General features: G+C 47.5%; 1 protein-coding gene across 5 annotated transcripts in view; it reads right to left on the bottom strand.

Moving 5' to 3' along the window:
• The window catches only part of LOC146209717 (prestin-like), a 235,849-nt gene that overhangs the window by 32,263 nt on the left and 181,565 nt on the right, over positions 1-22,021 (bottom strand). For all 5 annotated transcript variants that reach the window (XM_084603110.1, XM_084603107.1, XM_084603122.1 and 2 more), the window contains exons 3-5: positions 14,607-14,741; positions 5,887-6,046; positions 5,139-5,249 (exon numbers count right to left, since the gene is read on the bottom strand). In XM_084603110.1, coding sequence (XP_084459236.1) covers positions 5,139-5,249; positions 5,887-6,046; positions 14,607-14,741 — 406 coding nt within the window. The remainder of the gene's footprint in view (positions 1-5,138; positions 5,250-5,886; positions 6,047-14,606; positions 14,742-22,021) is intronic.

Here is a 22,021-nt window from a genome sequence, read left to right as displayed (position 1 = left end):
TCAATATAAAGGGCTTGGAAAAATTTAGTTACTTTTTTTAGTTCTTTGGTGGAAGTTTTAGCTACTTTTGCCCGCGGATATTTGGCAACACTGCAAGTTCGCTTGTTCATTCATACGGTGGATGCATGGATTACGGCGGCTCACGACACCTAGCCACGTATTTTGCATAATCGGACGGTGGCTCACGCCATTTGTTGCGGCAACGTCGTACTATCGAACAAATTTTCCAGTGAGCGCCGCGGTAAGCAAGGCAGAAACGTTTAACGATTACTTCCGTAATCGTTTTCTAATGACGCATCTAAACATTAGGTGGGAGTCACGAGGCAATGCATATATTATGTCTACCTTTATTCGAAGAGAAGCAATGCGATTCTGTGGTTGCGCGCTCGCCTCGCAGTGCGAAAGCAGTGCGCAAACCGATGGCGGGTTTGCGCAAAACTTTTGTTATTTCTTTATTTCGTTGATTTTTGCGGTACAAGCACAACGCCGACACCGGCTTTTCGGGGACACGGGGCCCATAACGCTTTCGCTTTAAAATGGCGCAGGTTTAACCCTAACTCAAACTGGTTCCAACGAAAGAAGGCTCCTGTTGCGATGGCTCAGTAGTTAAGACGCAGAGCTACACATCCGCGGTACCCGATTCGAAAGACAGGGGAGGGAGGGGGGCGCGTTTAGATGGGCGTACGTGCATTGTGCGATGTCAGTTCACATTAAAGACCCTCGGATGGTCGAAATTACTTCAAAATCCTACACTACTGCACCTATTTATTAATAATAATTAGTTCAAGGAAAGGAACAGTATCGGTTACACTTATTATGTGTACATCTGAACCATAGAACAAGTGTAACAGGTCATTCCTTTTCTTTCCGTTTTTAATCCCGTCGCAACTTCCATTACGGCCCCGCCGCGGCGGCGCAGTGATTAAGACGCCCGACTACTGTTCCGGAGTAACCGGGTGTGAATCCGGCCACCAGCGGCTGCGTTTTGATGCATGCGAAACGGAGTGGCGTCCGTGTGCTGTGCGACGTCACTAGACGTTAAAAATGCCCAGGTGATCGACGTTTCCGGAGTATTCTACTCCGGAGTCTCTCAAAGCCTGAGTCGCTTTCGGGCGTTAAAACCTTAAAACCAAACAAAAATTACGAGGGGCTTCAGCGACTAAAGTAGTGAAAGGCGAAAACCCGAGGTATCTTCTTGTCTAGCGTTCCTGCCAGCTGCAATCCTTCACTTGAACGCGCGCCAAGGAACACCACGCGACAGGAACTTGAGGTTCTTGAATAGGGGGGGGGGGGAGAAATTGGGGGGCACAGCCCTATAACTGCCCCCTAGTACAGATTAGGGACCATCGTAGCGGGGCTGTGCAAGGGAGGGGTAAGTGGAGAGAAGTGATACATAGTGAGGGGGAGGGTACAGGAGCGCTGGGGTACCATCCAAACCCACACTTGCCGGAGAAAGTGTGACAGATACTGCGCCTTTCCTCCAGCAATCTCATCTTCTTTAGCGTTCCTGCCATCTGCAATCCCACATTCCAACGCGTGCCAAGAAACGCCACGCGACAGCCGCCACAAAATTCGGTGGCAGTCTAGCCCCCACCGCAAGCGGCGTTGACCTACCAGTCCCAGCCCCGTAGGGCCAGGAACAGCCACCTTTCATTGAGCGCGCGTTGAAGTGTGGCATTGTAGATGGCAGGGACGCATCCCGCGCCGGCCAGTCAGAACGCCTCAAAAGCGGGACACACTTTGTCCACGACAGCATGAACCATTAAAGGATATCGTCTTAATAATAAAAACCTTCCATTACAGCGCGGTGCAGCGTGACAATTACGGCGCCTTTTTGTTTATTATAAACCATTTAGGTTTGGGTGTGCCTGGCTTGATATTGATCTGGTTTCAAGGTCAGTTGTGGCCATTACAGGTCGTCTGATATATTGGTTGCTCCCTAGTCAGGCTGAGTCATGCCAAATCATTGTAGTCATTACCACTCACAGCTAAGCATGTTTACTCATTTCCCGTCAGTTGCGGCCATTACAGGTCGCCGTTTGAGATATTGGTCGTTCCTTAGTTATGTTGAGTCATGCCTAGTCATTGCAGTCATTCATGTAGTCATGTTGACATTCGTGGTATTACATAAGAAAGGAATCAATAGCCGCTGACACAAAAAAAAAAAGCACGGGGATCTTTTTTTTTTCCTTGGGCGTAATGAACGCGAAGATATGACAAGAAAGTAGAAAAAAAAAGAAATTTGGAGGACGCTTAAGCTTCGCCTTCAAGAGTGGATCGCGATAGCGTTATTGAACCTCGTTCGCACCGCCCACTCATTCGCTCGGTATGCTCTTGAGTGATCTACAGAAAGGAAAGACGCTTGATTCTACAACCCGTGAGGGTGCACGGCGAAACGTCAGGGGCGAGTGGCGCGCCACGTGTCGGGGCAGCGCCGCACATTGCGAGGAGGGGTTCTTCTGTGTTTGCCGCAGATGGCTCTGCATGTGCGCAGAGCGCAGAAGGAATTTAGCGGAACATACTTCGCTACTCGTGTAACTGCGACTTCTGTAAGTAACATGCTCATAATTACCGATATACACTGCAGTATAACGTTCTACGGCACATTTCTAAGGCAACACCGCATTCACTAGAAGCGCTTTTGTACCGCTTTCAAGCATCGAACTCGTGGCTGAGTGGTAGCGTCTCCGTCTCGCACTCCGGAGACCCTGGTTCGATTCCAACCCAGCCCATCTTGGAAGTTGTTTTTATTTATGAAGTGCATGCCGGGATTTATCGCTCACGGCCAACGCCGCCGACGCCGACGACACCGGCTTTTCTGCGACACGAGCTCCTTAACGCTACCGCGTTAAAACAACAACCACATGTCACCGGTAGGGCACGAATCTACGACCTCCAAATTTCGCGTCCGGGGCTTTGCCACTGAGTTGCAACGACGCCTGTTTAATAATCCACTTTCTTAGGTAGTTATGTTGCGTGTAACCTATCATTTAGAGCTGGTCAACGCCACCGGGCTCCACAGCGGCATACCGCGAGAGTCACATATACAACAGAACGTAATTTAACCCGAAGGGTGGGAACTGTGTAATAACCCTCTAACGCTACCCATGACGTCTATTCTGTCGAATTCAAAGGCCTCGTTAAGCTAATCAGCAAAAAAATGAAGGATAAATGAGCAGCTTTGTTATCAGGTACACAAGAGCCACTGGCCAAAAAGCATATAGAATTTTTTATCTGTTGCCTCGGCGATTAGTGCGAAGTGATAAAAATCATGGAGATAATTGACTACAAATTAGAACAAATTCGGAGGTCATGGGTTCGTATCCAATTAGCGGCATGTGGCTTTCCTTCTATTTGCCACTCAATTAATTATTACTGCTTCACATTGTCAAAACACACACACACACACACACACACACACACACACACACACACACACACACACACACACACACACACACACACACACACACACACACACACACACACACACACACACACACACACACACACACACACACACACACACACACACACACACACACACATCCCCTATGCATTGCTTTTTCAAGTGCCTGTTGTGGGCTGCACTATATAGGTACCTCAGAATGAACCGCCCCATTATCTCTGCTTATGTTCGCGGTATCAGAGGACGTTCCATGCTCGCAGTTATGGAGGAGGTTGGCGCTGGCGAAAACTATAAAGGACAGGTCGCATGTAGCGTAAAGAAAGAAGATACAACAGCCGTCGGCGTAGCTCAGTGGTAGAGCACCGGACGCGAAATTAGGAGGTCGAGAGTTTTCATTCCACCTGCTCCATGTAGTTGCTTGTTCTACTTTCTAGTCAATTATCTCCACGATTAGCTATACCTTAACGTTCATCACCATACAGAAAAATTAGGTATGCTTTCATTTGTATGATTGACTGCTGGCTCCCTTCTGACGTATATCATAACGAAGGGACTCATCTTCCCTGTATTTGTTTTTGATTTACCAACATCCAAACATTTTGTGCTGGGTACACAGTGATCATTGACTCCGGCACGGACTGCGAGAATGCGCGAAGGCGCTGTATGTCAGCAGTTTAGAAGACAAAATAATATTCAGGTTTTCATACAGACCTAAAGGTGTACCTATCTTGAACGAGAGGTGACATTCATGGCATCGGCTGACCAACCGACAACCTGCGATATCGAAGTGGCGCATACGAGGTCATCCTACCTAACTCAACCTAATATCTGCCCACTTGGCATGCATTCGACAACTATAAGCGAATGAGTTGTCTGTTTTATCTCGAACTTCTAGAAACTTGGCTGACCGAGCATTAAACTGGTTGCGGCATTGAAACCAGGCAGTTCCCACTGCGCCATAAGTCTGTGCACGTGTTCCGCTTCCCTAAACGCTAGTTTCGTCATATATGAGCGGCGCTTCAGTTCAAATATAGACGGAGATGTTCCGGGAGAAAAGCAAGAGCCATGGCACGGACTCGAAGGTTGCATAGCGAGTTTTCTTAAAATGAATGTCTGGACGTTTCAGTACGTGACATAAAGAGGGAGCAGAAAAAGCGTCGATAGTATATGAAAGAGACAGGCCAGAACGGGCGCTAAAAGTAGAAGCGGACATGCTCACAAGATTTTAGTTCGCAATCATTTATCTAAACGCTAGTACCGCGAGTAGAATCTTGTCTTGCTTGTTTGTGGAGCTATGCACAGCAACAGCTGCATAGCAACGCTATGACAGCGTATACTACGCCTATTCATGATAGCCATGAGCAGGGTCAGTCGCGATTTGACCTTGAGGGCAGGCCATGCTCATTTACCTTGACAGAGCGACATCACTCCACATTCTAGCGGCGACGCCAAGAAAAAGACAAATCTCGCACTATGGCGCTGCAAACGCGCAGCCCATCAACAAAATCAGAGATTTAATTGGTGACAAGTGTGTCTCATTTCAGTCAACTACACAAAGCTGGGAGTCAGAAGAACAACATCGTCTACCACGGTATTAGAATTCGTCGAATTTCTCTGGATTTTTTTTTTTGCTCCCCCTTCGTACATGCCACGCTTTCTCGCCAGTCCCTTGTTCAGCGCTCCTGCGAGGGTGCGACACAAACAGCACGGAATACACGAGGAGACTTACCGACGGAAACGTGCCTCGAAGTGCCCATGAAGAAGTATATTATCGCTGGGAAGGCAGACACGTACAGACCGTTGATGGCGCCAGCCGCGGCTAGCACACCGTACGCGAGACCTGTTCACGAGAGAGGGAAAAACGGATATTCTCTCACTGCACAACCAAGCGTGCTCCATCATCTAAGGTTAAGCCCTTGACACCAAGACTAGAGACCACAGAGAAGAGAAGGGTTGTATTCTACGGTACCCGACAAGATAAACGTTGTAGGAGTGTAATACCTTTTCTCGGCTGCGACATGAAATGAAGAATCAGGCACGTTCCGGTAGGGAAAATGTTTGGGCGTGTTGGTTCATCGTCAACGCAGCGAAGCGCTCAAAATCACGAAGGACAAGGAGGGGACAGGACGATAGCGCACTTTCAACAAATGTTTATTGCGGTTGCGGAGCATATATTGTGAAGTATATATGCTCCGCAACCGCAATAAACATTTGTTGAAAGTGCGCTATTGTCCTGTCCTCTCCTCGTCCTTCGTGATTTTGAGCGCTTCGCTGCGTTGACGTTCCGGTAAGCGCATGCGGCGAAATGTTTAAACATCACAAAAACACTGATGACATGTCAGCGGGTCAACGTCCCCAAGAGCACAAAACGAAATAATCAGGTCCGCAATAATTTAACCGACAGACCGACAGAATATTGAGACAAATAAAATTTCGATCACTATGAGCATGGAAACGCAAGAGTAGAGGTCTCGTACCTTGCGGTATGTGCATGATGCTGACTGTGAAGCCCGCCATGATGTCCTTGACGAGGAACTCGCGCACTCGGTAGCGTGGCAGCCATTGTAGCACTGGCAGTATTGAATAGAGCAGGCTGAGAGGGGTGCAGGCGCACGAACTGAGGAACTTGCGTTTGACCTGGAAGCAAAATAGGGTGGATGCATAACTCTCCAAATACATCATTAGCGACGGGACTCCAACCAGGTAAGCATCTCCTAAACCAACAACAACAACAACAACAACAACAACAACAACAACAACAACAACAACAACAACAACAATAATAATAATAATAATAATAATAATAATAATAATAATAATAATAATAATAATAATAATAATAATAATAATAATAATAATAATATGGTTCACAGGAAAGGAAAGGCGCAGTATCTGTCACACGTTCTGTGGACACCTAACTGCGCCGTAAGGGAAGGGAGGAAGGTGCGAGATAAAGCTGAAACACTGTAGTAAACAGGAGAAAACCGAAACCACAAGAAACTAGAATGATGTCAGCGCACGTTAAAGATCCCCGGGTGGTCAAAATTACCCCGTAGCCCTCCACTGCGGCTCCTCTTTCTCTCTATCCACTTTCACTCCCACCTTCTTCCCTTCCCTTACGGCGCGGTTCAGGTGTCCACAGCTACAGTGTGACAGATACTGCGCCTTTCCCTTCCTGTGAACCCCTTATTATTATTCACACGAATAACAAAAGGAGTATATTCTCTGCCAGTGGATTTCTGTGTAACGCTGTGCACTAAGTGGCCCTAATTTTCAAATGACTTCCCTAAGCTTTCGAAGAACCGGACCGAAACCAAGATTGCGCCCACCTCTGCATCGGCAAGTTCGCTTTCCTCCAGCAGCGACCTCAAGTATCCAAACTCCGTACAAAAAGAAGGCGGAACACATGCAGGCGCCGGCTTTGATTAGAGCCCAGCCTCAGCGTGCATCTGCGATCTACATTTAGGCTTAAGAAGCGCAGGAAAATACGAGTGGCTGAAAACTTGTTGACTTTTATATTCTCCATCGTGCCCAGTCCTTGCAAAAGCCCCTCCCTAAAAAACCTACATTGCTCACGTGCAACAAAAATCGAGAGATGCGAAAGCGTGAGCGCTGCTGCTGCTGCACACGGTACATCGCGCGCCCTATGCCGAACGTCGAGCAAGGCTGAGCACCGCACCTAGCTTACCGCCTTCTATAAAACAGCGTATATACCGGGGACCCTGCTCGCCGGAATATTGCTCGGGCTCCTGCCCACATCGCACTTCAGGAAAATGAGGCAGCTGACACAGCCGCCCGCGCGCTCTCTCACCGGGCATTCCCCTCCGACCCCGACTTTCAGAAATTGCAATTACTGCCTTCTATTTCAAAGGTATCATTCTCCATTACCAACCTGGCCATGGCCTTTTCTCCCGCCCATGTAAAGGTCTCTCAAAGGCGGAGGAGCGGCTTCTGCTTCGCCTTTAACTAATATTTTGCTGTGCCCGGCAGTTCTCAAATACTCTGACCCTTCTTTCTCGGGCAGCTGTCCGCACTGTACGAAGACGTCTTCAGACATCTACTACGTGGTGTGGGCCTACCCATCAAACCCTGCTGCATCCCGTAACTCCAACCCAACTCGGGAGGGCTGGGAGGCGACCCTGCTTGGCTGCTCTGACCTACAGGCCCAAAAGGCCTTGGTGGAGCGTGCCCGGCAACGGCCGACAGGTCCCGTACTAGGGACCCTATCTAGTGCTTGTGAGGGCCAGCCCCTTCAGAGTTGATCCAGTCACACCTGCCTGTACGTAATCATTTCGAAAATCAGTCATTAAATGTATTTCACCACCACCCCGTGTCGAACACAAGCAGCGCTCTTTTGAACGCGTCAAAGTTCACCGGCGTTCTCTAAACGGTTTACAGGACAGATAAGGCTCAGTATCTGTCACTCACCAAATCCCGCTACTATCATCTTCACGGTAGACAAGGAAAAGTATAATGCTCGTGTCCTGATCCCGAGTGTAGCGCAGTTTGTTAAAGCGCTCGACTGGGGATCCAAGGAAGGGGTGTTCGATTCCCGGCGGAGACGGATTTTTATTTTTCTTATGTCATCAGGATAATTGACTAGTGGAATCCAGCGGTATCTGAATGATGTGTGGTGAGGCGTTAGTGGAAGCGCCAAATATAAAAGGTGCTGTACGCACGCCTGGATCGGACGCCAGCGCGGTCGTCTTCGTATAAGCGCGAATCGTCTGACAACTGGTGATGTCACAGTCTCGCGGAATCCCACGAAATCTCGCGGGCACTTCTCGAGGACGCAAGGACACGCTGGTGAGTCATGAGCCATTAAGGGCTTTCGCCTTAAAAGCTTAAAAACCGCTTCGTGAACGACATAGCGTTGAAGACTCCCGGAAACGGAATGCGGCAGTACAGAAACGTGCCGACGGTGGAATCCCTACAGCTCCGGGTCTCTTAGACCTTGGCGAATTTCATTCGAAGGGTGTTCTCAATTACCGCCGTACTTTGATAATAAAAAAATTCTATCTTCTCAATAACCCCGAAGGACATCCATTCCGCAGACGAGGTCATGCTGGTAGCAGCTTAGTGTACTAATTTAATTCCACACGGGATGACGTGGTATCTAGGAGAGTGGCGCTGCGAGCGGTGAAGCTGCGCTTGTTGGTTTTAAGGGCTCCTCTCGAACGACAACAATGCGCCGATAGACCAACCAAAACACGAAAGTTCGCCCAAACAAACAAAAAAAGAAAACGAGCACAAATGTGCCCAGTTCTACGCTGGAGAAACAGATCGAAGCTTCAGCGTCAGCACGAGGCACGCCTCTGTAGAGCGAGCGCGCTGCGTGCTTCCATCCGTAACATTTAAACAGCGACATGTTTCAGGACACTGACTTAGAATTCATCCGCTTGAAATATTGAGCTGTTAGCTTTCGGCTGCTGAGCCCAGGTATGCGAGCTCCACCTGGGCCACCTTTAGGTGGAGGGGAAACGCTAAGGTACCCGTGAACCGAGCACTCTGCATATGAACCACCACATGCAGTCAAAATCAACGAGACGACCTCCTACTACGTTTTGTCTTTGTGCCTATGGCCCGTAAAACTACGCTAACGAGCGGTAAAGAACGCATAAACTGACCTGCTCACGCCCTAAGAAACTGCCACCGACGTTTCTCCTCCCCACCGATAATCAAGCGAGCTGTACTCTCTTCCGTAGTCCAACAAAAGGGAAGTTGGGCGAGTTGTAGGCTGTTCTTGATGAATGGTTGGGCGCTATTGAATACAGAGACGCAAAGAAGAAGAGGAGAAAAGCACGGGTCTGGCGCCTTGTACCCTACTGATTTATTGGGTAGGAAACGAAGCTTCTAAGTACGAAATACCCCGAGCAGGAAGAAAAAAAAAACGAAGAACAAAATCTGCGAAGACAGCCAATTTCCCTCTTCGATAGCGAGAGCGAAGGCTTGCTCATACAATTTCCACACGAGGCAATGTGTAATTCTGCCATCACCTCTCTAGTTCTTTGCTGTGAATGGCAATACAACACCTGTGTGGCGTCAAAGATGGATCAGCAATTGCTGCATTACCGGTGTTGTTCATTCACTCCAGATTTGTCATTATTGTGCTCTATGAGGCGAATGTTCAATCAATGCCTGGTTTGTCCTATGTACGCCAGTCCACAAAGGAAAAGAATTTCGTAAACCACGCCAGTGCCACAGCGTACAACTTCGTTTTGTGCTTGTCTTTTTAACGAAGGGGAAATTGTACAAATATTTCCGGCCTTCTTTGCGTAAGTGGACAAAGGTTACTTAATCCTGACGGAGAAGAAAGAGCCACTTCTACATAATATCATTTCGCAACGTGTCCTAGCTTATGTGATAAGCGGTTTATATAAATGACATGCTTCTTTTTGATCGTTTTGCAGGAAATAAAACACTTTAACGCATTTCATTAATTTCGCGCCGAACTGGGCAGTGGCATTGTCAGAGTAGCCTATCACATCAACCTATCATATTGGGTGTTGGAGGTATATACCTCGGAGAGAACATGTAGGCAAGTTTTAGCTAAAGCATAGGCTTGAAACAGGAAATAGCAATTCGGTTCTCCACTGTAGCTTCGAACGTTTAGCGCGACGGTTGAGAAATGGCTTTTTCGACCTAGTCAATACACAAGCGTGGGATTGAAGCGCAACTTGAGGTCCAGGAACTGCAACTTATTTTCTTTTCGAACCTCGAGAGTGAAATTGAGACCCAAGCCACTCTTGGAAGGTTTACAAGATGTTTATCATGCAATTATTAAGCCCCGTACTATAAACAAAAACATGAAAGAATCATCAACATGGCGAAAGATGCCTTTGTGTAACTCTTCCAGCCTGCGGCTGAGTACACGACCCACTTTGCTCAAATTAATGTTACTAAACCCAGGTGCTACGGGCGAGGCAATGCAAATGCCAGACTACTGTAGATAACTCTTGTCTCCCCACCCTAGAATTGTGGAACAGAGATACGCTTTCAAGAGTTCCGAAAACGCTGTTAATGAAACCCTTGATTCGTTCGCAAAGCTCCCGTGATGCACCACCTCATAGACTACAAGAGCCGGTCATGTGAAATAGTACATGCCTTCTCTATCTATGCTGAAGGCGTACACTGTGCAGGGGTCTTTCAAAAAGGTGACTATAGAATCCCAATTAAGAACATCGAAGGGATTCACGTGTACTAGCTTCGAAATATGTTTCTGTAAAAACATCGGCACGTGATTCTCGTTCCAAATTCTTCGTTCCGGCACAGTAGTTCGAAACGGAATATCAGGCTTGTGCGTTTTGGTGGAAAAGAAGAAAGAAGTAATTACTCATTGATACCCAACCAAGCGTAGCCATACGGCTACAAAGAAACGCTATATATACACCATCCTCAGAAACTTCGTAGTTAAAGTTCGCCCTGATACGGTTATCGAACCCGGGGCCATCACCTTTCCTGTGTAGTCGCTCTACCTACTGAGCTAACCATAACGGTCAGCAGATCAGATGGTAGCGCGAGAGCGAATTGATCAATAATTCGAAGTGGGTGTTGGTCGAAATTTTAGGGGGAACCTCAAGGTGGAGTAGATTTGTCGTAAGGGAGTAATTACTCATTGACATCCACTTAAGCGCAGCCATAAGGTTACAAAGGAAATCTATACAGCTTTCTCCGAAATATTCTCATTTCTCAGAAATTTCAGAGAAAGCTGTATAGATTTCCTTTCTAACCGTATGGCTGCGTTTAGGTGGATGTCAATGAGTAATTACTTCCTTATTACAAATATACACTTCGGGGTATCCCCCCAAAATTTCGACTAACACCAGAATACCTGTATTAGATCGAATTCGGCGGTGTTAACCGACGCGTGCGCCCTTTGCAGATTCATGCCAAGAAGGATTTCAAAGGTTCGTTCTTTAACTTCAGTAGCCTGAACACTCACTTCCTTGAAGTTCTTACGAATTGTTACAAGGGTTAAGAGTTCATACGAGGTGTTATACGTGTTGTTCTGCATGATGATGGAGACACCTTTCTTGTCTGACACATGAATCCTTAGGTAGTTTCGCACTAGCCATTTTGCTACGGGCTCTATACTTTGTTGTGCCTTGTGTCGCCTGAGCTTCGCTCCAACACATTTATGCATTCAAAGACGCAGCGAGACGTGTATTCCTGGGAGATGAGCGGGCCAATCGGCCTGGCCGTGACGACTTTCTCGGCAGGCGTGGGAGATGGCTGGAAGCTGAAGTTCGGGCCTAACCGCAGAGTACTCTGATGCTCCTCTGGGATAGCTGTTTGCCCGATGTTCACAAAACTTCCTAGCGCAGCAGATCTCTTCTTCTCAGTAGGAAGCGTTGGACGTACCGTGTTCCAGGTGAATTTGGTGAGCTGTTCGGTGGTAGTGTACCACTCTTGGTAGAGACTGTCACGTCTGGCGGCGGGCTGCGCAGAAGTACAAGTGTTTCGGAGGCGATCGTTCAAGAAGCGTACTTAGTGTCGCCACTCGGATATCAAGCAGCACAGCCTTCTTGAGTGCCCCGTGGAAGGCTGGAGTAATCCGAACATCGCTTGAAAAACAAGCAGGCAGGTTCCAAGCTTCATGTACCAAGATGTCACTCTAGCTTTGGGTTAAAATGGCTATCAACAGAGATATGACCGCTGGATTATAAGGTCGAAGTTACCCACACATAAAAGAGCCCTTGGCATTAGAAACGTACTTCAAAATAAGGGAAAGGTGGACGAGTTCCATGCTGTTCATGATGAATGGGTGGGGGCTATAGGACACGGAGACACAGAAGAAAAACAAAGGACTAGATCCTTTTTCAGTACTGGTTTCGTGGGTCGGAAGCAAAGCTTCTTACGTACGAAATACTTTGGAACAGGAGGTAGTAGTCCTTTTTTTTTTTTTGGAACATATTTTTATTTAAATCTAGCATAAACAAAAGCCCCTTAATAAAGACACGGCTCGACTCATTGCAGAGGCTGGCACGAATGGTGGTGCAAGGAATACCGACATTCCCAACTTTGCAGTAGCCGTTAGCGGCCTGCGTAGCAGTACGATTTCACGGTGTGCGTTAACAACCATCATTACATTTAACAAAACACGTTGCCGGGCTAGTTAGTGAAGCGTGGTTTCGTAACAAATTATTCAGCTTTATATAAATTACACAGACACATGAAGGTGCAGTGCTGAATAACTTAAGAAACCACGCTACAATTATATTGGGTTAAGGGGATTTGCTTCTGAGCCACACGGTTTTGCTCGTTACGCGTTCCTTGTGTTCCAAATCATCTGAAGGTAAGCAGAGTTCTTGCTCTACCATCTAGCTCCACCGGGATGAATTTCCGCAAATGCTAAATTAACGTCAGGGCAGCGTACAAAGGCAGTCAGTGATCATCAATACTAACAACCTTGATCGCAAGTATTTAGTCCACACTATTTGCTTTTCAGCCATGGCTCGAATCTAGGCTTATGACTTCTCTGCTGGGTGAGGATAGCCTTAGGCCTGACCGTTTAAGAGTATGGGGTCTGTAGTGTACTATAATGACTCAATTGTGTGGCTTACAAAAGTAAATGTGGCCGTAAATATTTTGGCCAAGACTGTGCATGCATACCCTGGTGGTGGTGGTGGTAAGAACATTTATTTACACAAGGGCCAGGAGGTATGTTTGGATCGGCCCATAAGGGACCGATCCTTACAAGCACTAGGTGGAGGTCCCTAGTTGGGGACCCCAGTGGCGGTTGCCGCCGCTTGGGCGCGTCCGACTAAGGCTTGTTGGGCCTGTAAGTCGTGGCAGCCGAGCAGGACCGCCTCCCAGTTCTCCCGGGTTGGGTTGGGGATGGGGGGAATTGCCGGGTTGGAGGGGCAGGCCCACACCATGTGATAGATGTCAGAAGACACCGCTCCACAGTGTGTGCAGCTGCCACTAAAGGAGGGGTCAAAATGTTTTAGGGCTGCCGGGCACAGCAATGTATTGGTGAAAAGGCGGAGAAGAAGCCGCTCATCCGCCTTTTTGAGACCTTTACATGGGCTGGGATAAAGGCGATGACAATTTTGATAGTACGTCGTGATATCTTTGAAGGTGTAGGCCGGATTAAAATCGGGTTCCTGATCGGGTAGGGAGGAGAAAACAGCCCGGTGAGAGAACGCGCGGGCGGCTGCGTCTGCTGCCTCGTTTCCTGCCAAACCCTGATGAGCAGGGGCCCATATAAGGTAGCGGTGTGCGGGGTCCGTATCCCGTATGCAGTTTAAGTAAATTTTATAGGCTAGTAAGGGAGTCCAACCTTGTCTGACGTTCCGACAGGCTCCTCGCGAGTCGGTAATTATGTATTTTGAGTCGGAATGAGAGGCCGCGAGAGCAATCGCCACCTCTTCTGCGTGTGTTGTACTTTGGGCTCTGAAGGTGAGACCGTTAACCGTTTTGCTGTTGTGAACTACAGCGGCCGTGTACCATCCCCCGTGGTGAGGGCCGGAGGCGTCCACGTAGTATACACCTGTTTTGTTGCCATAATGTCGGGCTAGGGCTTCCGCTCGTGCCAAGCGCCGACCATTATGATCTTCGTGTGACATATTCGCTGGCAGAGGTCGCACGCAGAGGGCGCGTCTCCACAATTCTGGGATGCGAAACCTGTCTTCCATGAGTGTGGTGTGTTGGATATGGAGTCGAGCAAGAAGGCGGCGACCCGACTCCGTTTGCGACAAACGCGTGTACTGATTTGTAAGGTGCGCCTCCCGGAGCTCCCGAAAAGTATTCACCACCCCAAGGGCCATAAGACGGCTGTTTGAAGTAGTGATGGGGAGGTCCAGGGCACGCTTGACAATTTTGCGAAGGATAACCTCAAGGGCATCCTCCTCTTGTTTCCGTAGGTGGAGATAAGGTGTCGAATATAGAATCCGACTAGTCACGAAGGCGTTTGCCAGCCGCAAGGCATCCTTACTTCGCAACCCCCCGCGTTTGTTTGAAACCCGGCGGACCATGCGGCCCACCTGGTCCCCCACCTTACGGAGTTTGGCCAATGTAGTGTCTGACCGTCTGTGTTTGTGTATGTAGAGTCCGAGTACCCGTATCTCGTCAGCTTCGTGTATGGGGCCAAATGCAAGCGCTACGAACATTACATCCATGACTGCATATGCGCGAGCAAAATTACACAAACGGAGCTGCACACGGCGTAGCTTCAAGGTGTTCTCTAAGAGCTCACCTTTTGTGATAACGAAGCGTCCGCACATTCGTTGCCGTAGTTTTTGACCAGCTCCTCCTGGTTCATGGCGTGCCGGTGGATGCGGATACGTGGTCTGGAACCGTCCAAGTTGTTGTTGGTGGCACTGCCGCTCTCCTGCAAGCAAGCGACAAGAGAGGGGTTAGAAACGAGGACTGCGCTGCGTAGGCGCGCCATTCCTGCGGGCAGGGCGGCAAAACGTGTACATACCTGGTCCGTTTAATAGAAAGGTTCACAAAAGTAAACGCTCGTACTACTGTGAAGGCAAGTCACTATCAGCGCGGAAATCACTATGTCGTGACTCGATGCTGAATTTTCCATGCTACTCTCTGAAACCCAGCAATAAGTACCAGACAGAAAGTACACACTCATGTCACTTATCACTGCAGCATCTTTGCATCGATCGAGCCAATGGAGTTGGGGCTCAACTGTAGTTATCAAGCGTTGCTCCTGATGGCATTCGTGAATCAGATATAAAAGGAGGAAACGATAAGCTACCGGTGCAGTATATTCAAAGACTGCATTAAAGTTGTAAGGCCAATGCTCATCTACGTGAAGAAAGCCGCGCAATGTGCTGAAAGATGCGGCGCTTTCTGGCAGCAAGGGGGGTTAATTTATCGAGTGCGCACGCCAGTAGGTAGGCCACCTTTCAGATGGCGCGCTAACAGCCTGATAGCAGTTTACAGGTCTTATGCGGCAAGCGTGCGTATGCCATAGGATCCAGGTGGGAGGGATGTAGGCGCCCTGAAGCCTTTTGCGGTCATGCTAGCGACACAGTTTACGCGTAAGAATAGGATAGCATCACAGCCGAAATTTCCCTGAAAATGTTTCTAAATTCATCAACAACATTTCTTGTAATGTGTTCGGGAGTTTTGTTGCGCGCCAAACCAGTGATATTGGGACATTGCCGCCACAAAGCGACAAGAGTTTCACAAGGCCTGGCAGCAATATAACTCGAAGTGCATCCGATGCTCCACCTGTGTTTATTTCACGCAAAGTGTGAATGCGCCCAGAGTCAATTACTCGTAGGCGCAGCCGCCGCGTTTCATTGGACGATTAGAAACATCAGCAAAAATCCAAAACACATGTTGATAAGTTACAGGCAGCACAACGCGTTCACCAGGCCTCCTGTAACAAGCTTGAACAAAGAATGCTCCTCGTGGCCTTGGCGTTGCGTGCCCGACTGGGAAGCAGAGGGCCTTGGTGTGATCCCAATACAAACAATTTTATTTCACTGATTTTTTTTTTTTTTCATTTTACGGCCGTTCCACTAAACGACATTTTTATGAATATCATGAAGCGTTGACAACGCAAAAACAACAACATTACACGGCTTTTCGCATAACGACGCTAATAATGCTTTCACATTAAAAGTGAACTCTGACACTATGTCACGAAGTTAGGCTAGGAAGTGCCTCTCCCGTATGCTGCGGGATGCAACTTGCACCGGCACATCGGAAAGAATGAAGCGAATTGCTTTGAGATTAAGGTTATTCTAACTTAGGAAACAAGAATTACAGCTACCTCGGGAGACTGGTGTACCTTAGGGACACAGGACCTCTGACAGCGCGTCATTATCTCTTACAATTTTATTTTTATCGCCCTCTATCGCATAAGCCTCCTTCATCGCACAAGCTATATGGCAGTCTTACACATACTATAGTTATATGCTTATCCAGCCAAAGACGTGGTTTCACTGCTGCTCCATCTGTTTCGCTATATAACGCAGCAACCGTACCAAGGAATGCAAGCACTTGAAAGAAGCTCAACTTTGCGACATGTTGATTTCTCTCCATTCTTCCACTTCTGTGAGACTTCATTCTTTCACTGAAGCGGCAGTTTATTATTGATGCAGAAATAAATATTTGAGCGCAACAGCAACTGGACAATAAGACATATATGCTGCTTCACGCAATCTGAGTTTGTTTTTTTTTAACACGCATAAAGATTCACCTATTAACAAGCACGACTGAAGGTTCGACTCCGCCTGAATACTTCACGCAGCCTAGTTCATCTTCACGACGCGCATTTTGTGGCTTTCAAAGCAGCGAGACACGCGTCTTCCACAGCCGCTGGCCAGAAGCGTCGAACCAAATGTGGTCGACATTCCTCGCTGCTTCCCTTACCCTATGTTTTTCCGCCCTACCAACCCTCGTCTGCCGCCGGCAGACGGGCGTGCAAACAACAGCTGTTCGGTGAAGCGTGAAGTCAGAGGCTCTCCAGCACGAGGTAGCCGCGGCGGCCGTTGCACAACGCCCAGCAGCCAAGCTCAGTCGAGAAACTGTGTGCGACGTTGTAAGGAACAAAAACGCAGAAACGACAGGACAGTGGCAAGGATACATAGGGCGAGCAGCCAGGGCGGAAAAAGGGGAATCAACAAAGGGAGTAGTGGCGTTACGGTGAAAGTCAGATATAGCTTTGCACTGAACATATCTAGAAGTGCTCAGCTGCGTCGCATGGTTACAACAAATTATATCTCCTGCCTTTCCACAGAAGGTGCACTGTTCTCTAAGAAATTGAAAAGTAGCCACGGGGATAGTACGGCAAACGACCCATTCGTCCCCTAAAAATGAATGACCGCCCCTCGATCTCCAAAAACACCAATTCTTCGTTCATCGCAAGAGCACGGGTGATAATGATGCATTACCAAACTAACAGGCAGGCGAAAACATTCCGGCGAACATTCTTTTTGCATTGAAATATTTCCCTAATTTATGGCACTCTATAAGGTCATGTATCAAACAGTGCGATAAGACACACGCACAAGAGACAAAAAAAAAAAAAAAGAAAAGACGAGCCCAGCGCTGTCTTTTATGCGTGTGTCTGTTCGCGCTGTTCGATACATGTCGTTCCACCAACTACAGCCCGCCAAACATTTTAGCGCTCATTAAACTAGCTGGTTTAAGTATAGGATGTTAACTATACGAGGCCTATTTATTAGCGACTACACAGCCACAATAGCCCCACACAGTAAGTAGTAGAATACCAAAAAGACGGGGCGCCAGAAAGGAGGGCACGATCCCTCTGTGAATTTCACCACGTATTTACAATGATTATAAAAAAACGTGGATTCGAAGCAGTCAATAAGAGCTATAGAGATTACCTTACTTTGGTTTGGTTTATGGGGTTCACATCCCAAAGCAAGTTAGCCTAGGAGGCACCGGATTGGGGGCTCCGGAAATTTCGGCCAACTGGGGCTCTTCAACATGAGCTGACATCTTACAGCACACGGCACGGGCGGCTCGCTTTTCAATTCCGTCTAAAAGTGGTCGCCGCGGCCAGGATTCGATCCTTCATCCTTGGTAAAGCAGTCGACCGCACTAACCACTGGGCCACCGCAGCGGAAAAGAACACCTTAGTAATCTGCGATTCGCTATATGACACTGCGTTCACAGGTCACTCATGGGATGAATTTCAATACGTTATCAATTACTCAGACAAGCAATGTGGAATGGTAAGTTTAAACTTTCTTTTATGCAGAAAATTGAATTAATATTCAGCAGCCTCGGAAAGGAACAGCAGTATTTACGATGGATGGCGAAGAGATGGAAGTGGTAATGGAATATGTCTGCTTATGTCAGGTAATGACCTCAGATACGAAACAGAACAGTGAAATAAAAAACACAAAATTGGCGCGGAGGAGATCTAGCGACTACTCTAAGATCATGAATATCAGTTTACCAGTACCATCAAATTAAATGTGTGCAAAATGTGTACCTTACCGGTATTCACCTTATCGGATTGAAACGAGAGTGCTACTGAAAATTGTTCAGCTTAAATTGAGCACAACTCATTGAGTTGAGGAAAGAAAATGATCAATGGTAAGTGATCGGAGGGCACCGGCATGGACCAGGGGAAGAAATTTAAGTTAATAAAATTCTGATCGACATCAAGAAAAATAAATTGGCGTGTGCAGAAAATGTAATGCGAAGGGAGGACAAGCAATGGTCGATAATTGTGACTGGAATCCAAGAGAAGGAGTGAATAGCATGATTCGGCCGAAAATTCAGAGGCGGGTGAATTCAGATGACAACAAAGCTAGGCGTTGTCACACAGGTCATGCATATGACAGATATTTGCCTAGCAGTAGTCTTGGTCAAGGCTCTCTGATTATGGTGATGAAATAGAGAGCTAACATTGCGTTGGAAAACTTGGGCAAAAAGACAACACGTACGCAACACGAAAGATTGCGATGCTGGCACTGCTTGGCAGTGTTTTATATAGAGCCTAATTTCGGCCGCTCTTTCTCGCGCGGCTCTGAACACAGTGCTGCAACTAGTCCCGCCCATCAGGCGAGATTTATTGCCTGAAAGCTTCGACATTAAACGACGCGACGCAGCCAAGCACTCCATCCTTATTTTCTTTCGAAAACAGATATTCCATATGCCATATGCACATAATCCAGCACAAGTCCGGAACAAACAGCCTAGCGCAGCGAAGTCTTACAGTTCAATGATGGTACAGAAAGCCCGAGGCTGTTATGGAAACGCCACTTGTGTGTATCGATGGGAAAACCCTCGCCAAACCGTGTTCGCATCGTGTGTGTGAAGCTTGCAGCTACGCAAATTAAGGTGCGGCGGACAAACGTTCACAGTATATGCACTCCTTTGATAGCAAAGGAGCGACGAGACTACAAAATGCCGTACGGCACAAATCCACGTCATTATTTTTTGCTAAAGTGCCACACAGCCTTAAACATCGGCTACAAACGAAATACCAGTTAGGTTTAGTGGTACGAGGGGATGGGGTCGTGTGCTCCGCCTTCGTGGCACGGAACTGAGTGTCAAGATTCAGCCGGGTCTTTTCGCACGCGAGAAATAGATTGTTAGCTCTAGTGGAGAGAAGAGCCGGTATAGAAGCACCCAGAAATGCTGATTGGTTTGTGACACACAAAGATGGCAGAAAACAAAAAGATGCATTAGTCAGAACACAAGCAATAACTATGTGACACCCCTCAGAAGCCAGCGCGCTGACGATAGCTGCAGCCCAGTCTCTGGAATGATCGTGATGTTTTCTGCAAACTGATAGGAATAACAGCGCTGAGACAAGTTTATTTGTAATAAACCCGCAAAATAGACTTTATTCACAACGACAAGGTATGTGCAATGACGAGGTATATGCAACCCCCCACCATAAGCTATAGTGATAACTTGATCATTTGATTAAAGATACATTAGATCACAATCTTGAACTATTGCGGGATCTTGTACGTTACAGTCACGACAGTTACGGTACAAGATAAACAAGAGAAATCAATGAAGTGTTGAAAATTCACAAAAAAACATTGACTCGCGCGTAAGCACCCTTTCATGTGAACTGATGTATCCTGACTCAAATTATTAAGTTATCAATATGACTGCAGTGTTGCACATGCGCTACTGGTTGTAAAAAAGTATTTTGCGTGTTTGTTTCTAATAAATCTTCACATGATACTCCGTGCGGTCCTGTCTTCATTTTGTCCCTCGTCTCGCCGCTGCTGTTCCCATGATTATGTACCAAATAGCCCAATTACTCTCGGTTCTACCGAAGTTTTCAGCCAACACGCACCATATACGGAAACATATTATTGACATGCTAGAAGCCTCATTCACATGCTGAAGACGCCTTCAAATATACCAGAGAGACAGCCACATGGCGAAGACAACGTACACATACAGCACAAAACATCACCTTAGCGCAGGTAACAACCACAGTGAGGATACATATCGATTCTACTACAGGATTTGGTAGTTGCTGCCAACTACCAAATGAACATGGCTGGCCGTAGAGATGGTCGCGCATGCATTAGCAAAGAGGTAAGCTGCATTCGACGGGACGAGCGCATTCGCTCCCAGGCACGGCTTAACAGAGGTGAGCGCGAAGTGTCCCATCCTGATCCTGTAACTTCAGTTTTCCCGAGGTTCCGTTTACCAGCAAGCCCAGCACACGCAATGCAGAGTAGCACAGCCTGATGAGGGAGGCATCGATGACCACGACACGCTGACAACGATTCGTGTGTTAGGAGGGCCAAATGCATGCTGATTAAGTTATGGCAGGTAACTATCTAATGTATTACCTCGAAAGCAGTCACGGTTGCTGTGTCACAAAGAAATGACGGCGGTCTAAGCGACGCGCGAGGTACTCTCTGAAATTGGACAGCGGACATATTGGAAACCATGAGCAACTCGTCAGTGCTTCTAATAACTGAAATGACGCTTATGAACGCAGAAATCCTAACGAGAAAAGACAGGACCCCCCTCCCTCCCCCCCCCTCCCCCCCCACCCCCCTCTCCGTACGAAGACTCACGCTGTACGCGCGGTGATCCTGAAGCAGAGGTGTAGTCAGCTCTATTAAAGACTGACTGCGCGGAAGGCAATCGCCGCGTCTATTCGCCTTCTGCAGCGGCATGATGCCAGCTCTGTTGTTGCTCCCCATGGGCTTTCTTCTTCCTCTTCTTTCTCTGGCCAGCTTAGCTGGCGCGCGACCACCAGAGGGAGAACCAGGAAGAAGTGCAGAAATTCCCGTTTTGGAGAGTTTACTACCTCGGTTTATATTTTACAAACGTGTTGTACTCTAGTTAAAACCAGGAATATTTGTTCCAACGTTCAGCATACTGCAAATTCTGCGGGCAGCATGCTGACCTATACCACATAGCCTGCCAGTAAAATACAAAAATAAAAGCTATAAAACAGCCAACTAGGGAGGGCTGGGAGGCGGCCCTGTCCAGCTCGGACGCTCGGGCAGCGGCGGCGGCCAATGGCGTCCCGGAATAGGGTCTGCCGCAGCTCCACAACGAAACGTACCTCTCTTCCCAAATCATATCATAAATAAATGTTTTCTCCTCCTCCTCCATAGTTCAGTTCACAGACGGCAATCGATGTTGTTCCAGCCTCATAGATGTATTGAAAATGTACTTCATTGTACGTGACTGTACTTCATTTTCGAATATTGTGTTCGCGATGGCTATTACTTCAGGGCATAAAAATAATGTTATGACTGATGACGGAGATGAAGGAATGATTTTTCAGTGCACACGGCCAGCCTGATATCAGGTCTTAGGAAAGAGTGCGTGGCACGGAACGAGATAATATACAGCCGTACAGCGTACATTATCTACAATGCGCACTTATATACCCTTGATTCACCTCTTCACTACATCACCACAGCATCTAGCGTCTTATACTACATCATCACAGCCTCTGGCGTCTTATGTACCCCCTAAACTACCTATCCCTGCTTTTGCACAGCTTCTGCTTCACATCTGCACTGACTTTATATTAGCTGTTCACTAGCTTACACTACTTCTACAATAGTTCAAGAGCATTAACGTCCACCACTACGAGAACATGCTATCTCATTCCTGTTGGACGAAATTGTGTTTTTATTTCGAGTTATATTCGCGCTGACTTTCGTGACG

The sequence above is a fragment of the Amblyomma maculatum genome, chromosome 1 (genome assembly GCF_055883805.1).
Source record: "Amblyomma maculatum isolate TAMU_Amacu chromosome 1, ASM5588380v1, whole genome shotgun sequence".
NCBI lineage: Eukaryota > Metazoa > Arthropoda > Arachnida > Ixodida > Ixodidae > Amblyomma > Amblyomma maculatum.
The sequence above is the reverse complement of the archived record's forward strand: the minus strand, read 5'-3'. Positions and strand labels throughout refer to the sequence as shown.